The 6988-nt window shown below is 30.7% G+C and overlaps 1 protein-coding gene across 1 annotated transcript; it reads right to left on the bottom strand.

Moving 5' to 3' along the window:
- Window positions 1–629: 629 nt before the first annotated feature.
- On the bottom strand, window positions 630–2398 carry LOC101268531 (uncharacterized). Its single transcript, XM_004231982.5, has one exon. The coding sequence runs from the start codon at window positions 2105–2107 to the stop codon at window positions 899–901; it is 1209 nt and encodes a 402-aa protein (XP_004232030.1). The 5' UTR covers window positions 2108–2398; the 3' UTR covers window positions 630–898.
- Window positions 2399–6988: the final 4590 nt, after the last annotated feature.

Here is a 6988-nt window from a genome sequence, read left to right as displayed (position 1 = left end):
AAACTAGACACTTGTATAGTTTTTTAAAAAATCAAAACATAAAGATGTTTAAAATTTCAATAATTTTTTGAATCTAAATTTATGTATAGGCTTTTGTGCATCCCGAAAAAGGGCTAAATGTGGAAGGGGAAAAACTGAAATAAAAGCAGAAATTTATTTACTGAATTTCCTGCCAAAACCAAACATATTTCTCCGCACAATTTGCCAAACAGCACGAGCATACTCATTTATTACACTGACAATTATCCAAACGACGCCGTGGGCTGGCTATCGCTTACCTCGAAAGCAATGCACTGTCCCACGCCCCCACCCCTCTCTACTCTAAATAACTCAAACTTCTATCATAGGCCGTTGATTTGATTCATAGTAGTTTTTTAGCCACAGATAATTCAAAAATTATATTTTTCGATAAAAATTTAAAAATTACGATAAATAAATTGAGATAGAGCAATTACGATGCTAAGTTTTCGTAATGGAAGGGGCCTAAAGCAACGTCTCTTTTTCTTCAGAAAGGCACACACGTGCATTCCCCCTATTCGAAACCTGTGCCACCTTAATCCTTACCCACTACATTTTATTATTATAAAGTTCTATTTACCAGAACACTTGCAGCTGTCTAACATTTAACATTTTTACCAACAAGTTTTTATATTCCAATACGGAAAAACAGAGAACTTAATACAATTTCTTCTAATTTTTTCCATATTTCAAATTCTTTGTACTTTTTTAATAATAATACATCAACGCGTATTTGTTTCTCTTCTTTTTTTTTTCTTTTTTGCGTCTGAATATCAATTGTACCAAAAAAGAGGCATATACCAAACCCGAGGTTTCGAAAATCTAAAAAAGAACATGAAAAAAGGAATCTCGATGTTTGCCGGTAGCCGGTTAACCAATTCTATGAGGATGACCGTGAACGGGTTACCGACTCAGCCAATTTCCCGATTCTTTCCGCTAACTCCGGTGAAAGCTTCTTAGCCGGTTTCTTCTCCTTCTCCGGTCGATAATCAAAACCCAGTGCGTAAGAAACTTCTTCGGAGCTCCACCCGGCTTTACGGAGCGAATCAGAGAACCGATCCGCTTTCACAAGAAGAGCATCCATAACCGCTTGATTATCTAACAATATCATTTCACCTTCGAAGAATCCAGAAGCTGTAACTTGTACAATTTCCTTCACATCCGATTCAGCCCACCCGCCTTCTTTTAAAACCGACCCGATATTATCTACGTACTCGTCGACCCAATTAGGCATTTTGGACTTGGGCATTTCAAAGTACCTTTCCGGTGAGGTTGAACATGACGATGACGAATTTGAGTTCCTCCGCCTTCGATCTACGGCAGCGTCGCTCCAGAACTCTACCCAACGCGGCGTCCGACCACCGGAGAGTGTATCGAGACTCCTCCTTGAGAAAGTGGATGATGAACCAGCGGATTTTTCACTTAAAGAGCGCTGTTTTGAAAGAATCTGAGGATCTGAACTTTGGAACAAAGATGATTCACGATCAAAGAAGTCGGATAGATCAAATCCGCAGCAGAAAATCCTATTTTCGTCCACGTAGAAAATTGGGTTACCTGCTAAACAAGGATTACAAGGAATGTAACAATGGTTGAAAATGGGTATCAGAAGTGGAGCTCTTTTGAGAGCATTTCTTGCTATTTTAATTGCCTTTTCTGGGTCACATGGCCTAGGACCCCATGACTTAGACCACAAAGCATTACGAGCTATATGGAATGAAATTGCAGCGATGGGTAAGTCAATCGAAGCACGAAGCTGGAACCGAGCCGGACCAGTAGAGCGCCAGTCAGGAAAACCAGGTCCGATGGGTAAACCGGCGGAGAGAACAGCTTTTAAGTCAGGTGGAAAAGCAAACCCAAACTCTGCTTCAGCTCTAGCGAATTCCACATCCGACAACCCGGCCTGAACCTGAATACCAGAGCTCTTTAGATGAGATATAACTTTATCTGCAAGAAAGGAGAACGAAAGGAGACTATTCCGAGGAGGCATCGGAGTCGACGGAGAAGAAGCGGCGGCTCTTGCAGAGAGACGGCGGAGTCCGGCTAAGTGAGCCGGATTCAACCCGGTCATCCTCCGGTCTACGTCGACCATTGTAACTTCAACAATCCGGCCGGAAAAGAGTGTAAAAAATCCGATCACGTTGATTAACGGTAACAGAAACGGCGAAATGAAGCAAAAGCGAGTGTGTGGGAACGGTGGAGAAGTAAATTTGGGGAAAAGGAGAAGTATAGATTTTTGGATCTTAAAAGAAAGTTAAGGATATTTATAGCAAGTTTCTCGAGTGGTGTCCCACTTTAAAGATTTTGGAAATAGACCTCTTTTTTCTTTTCTCCATATACATTAAATGGAAATGACAGCATTATATTATTAATCACATCTTCAATTTAATTTGACTTCTCTACAATATTCTACAAATATAGGGGTACAGAAGCAATTTTTATAAAAATAATCATAAGTTAAAAATAGTAGTCCACTAATTTTTTTCTTGGTCCTTTCTTAACTTCTAAATTAACCGTGTCCATTTGTTTAAACAAAGAAAAGTTTTAATACCTTCTCTCAATCTGTTGATTCACTAATTTAGGTATGATTATTAAAATGCTCAAATATTATGGTATCTTAATAAAAGATATTTGCATGAATCAAGATAAGATTATTTTATATTTGGAATAAGAAAATATCTTCCTGTAAATATAATTATTGAGGGTACATATAAGTGGTAAGAAGATTATAGCATATTACAACTCAATACCAAACAGAAATGAAATAATAACTAAAAATAAAAAGAAGTAAATAAGTACATTCTTAAGTTTTGGTGACCAATTACTTATTATCTATATCAGAAAAATATGAAATGGTGAACATTTGGAAGAATGATTTACTTTTATTAAAGAAAAGATCGTGCAAGGAAAACAAGTTATTGGAACAACGTAAAATATGGTAAAATAATTAATTTGGCATATATGGAAAATGATTTACTATACATGGATAATGGGGATCCTCTTTTCTTAGATTTTTTTTATATTTTTGTTTTGGAAGAATTATATTTTACATTTTGCAGTACAATTCCTACATGTATTTTTTTTTTTAGTCTATAAAAGGCTAAAATTTTATTTAGAAAATTGTAGTTTTTAGGACCATACTATTAAGTAAGAGGTAGGTAGTGGGATAAATAAAATTTAGCATTGAGGTTAATAAATATAAGTACGTAAGAGAGCAGCTTTTGAGGGGAACGGCACGTTGTCGTGTTGAAGACAACCTATTTGTAGTCCACTTGAGATTTTATTTTCTTCAAAAAAAATAAAAAATGTATGCACCGCAAAACTTTTTCCATTTTTTTTTTTTGTTTTTGCCTTTATTTTCTTGATAATTATAAAATTTTAATTTTAATATATTTAAATTTAGAAATTGAATAACATTTTAGTATGTTTAACATATTTTTAAAAATTACAAAAATTATTTTAATGAATAAAAAAATATTGACTTCATTTTCTAAACAGAAGTACATTTAATTATTTCACAATGAACTGATCCTCATGTTCTCAAACTTATCGTATCATTTTAAATCAAAAAATAGTATTCAAAAATAATTATTATCTTAATAATTCAAGATTAAATTAGTAGCTGTGTTCAATTATATGATTAATTGTACTAGGAAACAATCTAGTTTAATTAAATAGGAATAATTTAGTACATTATTACCTTACATTTTCTTTTTAATGAATAGAAAAAGTCTAAATAACGATTGCATAAGTAGCTTGTATTTTCTAGCCTATGACCTTAATTTCATAGACATACATAAACTTAACTAGAGTCCTATTACCCTTAAACTCATTTTATTCGAGTCACCAAAAGAGCAAAAGAGATGAAAATTCCTAGGTAAGGTTAAAAAAAATAATTAAATCTCACGTAATCTTTTAAAATTTATATAATTACAATTTTTACCCAACTTTTAAAATAATATAGACCCTTTTTTAATTTTAAATTGTCCGCAAATCGTGCTTCTTTAATTTCCCAAGAGAAATAAGTTGAGGTAACTTCCTTCAACACTCTATTAGTATTAATATTTATGCTTTGGACCATTTCAATTTAATCACGTTTCGATTCTAGCTTAATCTACTCTATTCAAAGTAAATGGGATTCTAAATTGAGACAAATGAATAAAAAACGGAACTACTACTATTAATTAAGAAAGTGTATCACTAACTTACGAAATTTCCACAAAGGATTAGTTTTTCAGTATACATAAATGAAATTATATCTATTGACGCAATAGTTTCTAAGTAGTGGATTTTCTTCTTTATAGAAATTTATTTGCTGTCAAGGGTAAAGTTAAAAAAAAAAGGATTTCATTTACTTTAAAACCCTTAAAAGATGAATAAAGAAAAGAAAATAAAATAGTTGACTAAATGTAATATTAAAGCCTAACTTTTGTTTTTTTTTAATCCAAAATAAAGTGAACTGACAAAAAGTGTGTAACGCACAAAGCTAATATAAGAAAAAGAGTCAATTTAGTTATGAAGCAAATCAATTACAAACTTGAGTCTCATCTCAGTGTGAATATAAACTTGTAACTTTTCATATTATATGGTTCATGCTTAAAATATTTATTTAAAAATTTATATTTAAAATCAATTAGACTTAATAACTATTGAATATAATTATAGAGTAGTAACTTTTGGCCAAAAAAAAAGAAAAGAAAAATCACATGAAGTAGATAAAGTGATACTTTGCTGGCACGAGACTACCATGAAGTATTAGCAATTCTCTAATCACCTAACCACCGCCCTTTGTAATAACTCCATTCACTTTTATAACTATATAATAATGATTTTATTAATTTCTTCAAGTCGTTGGATCAATGTTTTGTCTGACAGGAATTCACGTGTTCAATTCTTTAACAATCTCCAACTAGTATTTCAAACATTTATTTTTTTTCAGTAATTAAACTAAATTTATTAAGATGATTAGTACTTACATTTATATTAATTATATTAAAAATAAATACTTGCACTAACGGTTACTTTTTCAATTCAAATATTGATTCAATTGACAACATCTCCTAGTTGGCCAAAAAAAAAGGACGTAAATCAGGCCCGAAAGTTAATTAAGATACTCCTCTACAATAATATTTTACTAGTATACTATTATATATAAAATGGAACCTTGTATTTATTAAAAAGAAAAATAAAAAAGTTTATTTAATTATATTTACGCCATTCATTAACTTACTTGAGAATTTAACTGCATATAAAAAAATTTAATCTGTTGGTAATTTAGGAGGAGGCGAAGATATTTATTCTAACTTCTTTATCAAAAAATTACACTGTATATATATAGGAAGAGAGTGAAACAGAAATTTTAAACCCCTAGAATAGTAAATTATTAGAATTTGACTTAATAATTAATTTTCATTCAAATTTAAATCTTAAACACTAAATTTCTATTTTTCAGTTGTAATTACTGAAAATATTGAATCTGCTGCTACATGGAAGTCGAAAGTTGCTTTGCTATATTTTTTGTATAACGTTGAAAGATAAATAACGATTGTCGTGGTTTCAAATAGAAGCTATTTTGTTTTCCCATACTATACAAGTGATCGAGATAATGAAGCAATTGCATGTGAAGGTGCTGACACAACATTTACTAACTGGTTCACTAAAAATTAAATCTTTAAATATATATGTGTATATACCATTTGCCATTCATACCTATTATAAAAAAAAAAATCGGTTTGAGTTAGTTATACACTATTTGGCCCAATTGATTTGGTCAGTAATTAATTAAGCAGGTAATAAAAGTCAACGTTTATAGGTTGCGTTACGTAATATTGACAACAGGTAGTTCCAAACTTTGGAGGAGTTTCAATTGGCTTCAAAATTGGATTTCAGAAATATAGACATAAATAAGCTGCAAAACTACGCCTATATATACCTTATTCGTAATAATATTTTTGCCCTACATTTAGTTCATTAGCTAATAAAGAGATTTTAACATTTATTATAAATATAAAATTTTAAAAAAAAATTATTAAAAGAGATTTGATTGAACTCCGGCTCAAGCTATATAAAATTAGTCCATGAATTGACACAAACAATGTAGTCAATATCTACAACACGAAGGGGACAAAACACACTTTTATTTGAAAGAAAAGAATGAACTCTTAGGACGGATGGATTATAACAAGTATAATTTATAAATCTGATAGAATTCAATATCAAATATTTAGCTTCCAAATTCTCAATCTCATTTAGAAGTGATCAAACTATTGGAATATTTAGCCAAATAAACTCAATTTTGTTCTCTGGAAAACATCACTTTTCACGGGAAAAGACAAATGAAACTTATTAATTGGACAAATTAAATCATTAACACATGGCTTTGTGTAAAATGTTGATCTTAATTTAATTAAGCTTCAGTCTTGGGAGGGTCGTTTTAGGTGGTCATGGAGGGAAATTAAGTATAGATTTTTTTTTAATTAATTAAATCCACTGCACTTAATTTATTCTTCAGTAATGATTTGTTATTGTTATTATTATTATTATTATTATTATTATTATATGTTTTAATGATAGTGGCAATTGTATAATAATGAATCATTTGGTAGGTATACTATTAACACAATTCCAAACAGTTTTTCTTATATCAATAATATAGAAAATTCCTACAGAGATTCATATTTCCATGTGCTGCTTATAATTTTTTTTTAAAATTATTTCATCAAGAGAGATAGGCTCTGTGGGGAACAAATCTATCATTGCAAATCTATATATTTAATTATAACGTCGGTTTCGGAAAATAAGGATTGCGCTTCGTCACTTCATTATTTATTAGAAAATCACAGCATGATTTGGATTATAAAATACATAAACCTAAGGATCCTTAAGAAAGTAATTGCTTGAATAATATCTATTTAATGTGAACATATTAATAGATAAAATGACAAGCCTAGATTAATAGGGACATCATAAAGTA

This window comes from Solanum lycopersicum, chromosome 2 (genome assembly GCF_036512215.1).
Source record: "Solanum lycopersicum chromosome 2, SLM_r2.1".
Taxonomy (NCBI): domain Eukaryota; kingdom Viridiplantae; phylum Streptophyta; class Magnoliopsida; order Solanales; family Solanaceae; genus Solanum; species Solanum lycopersicum.
This window is presented reverse-complemented; position numbering and strand designations above follow the sequence as displayed.

Bases quoted from the DNA above. Each gene is read 5' to 3' on its own strand.
- LOC101268531 (XM_004231982.5), bottom strand. From the start codon at position 2,107: ATGGTCGACGTAGACCGGAGGATGACCGGGTTGAATCCGGCTCACTTA.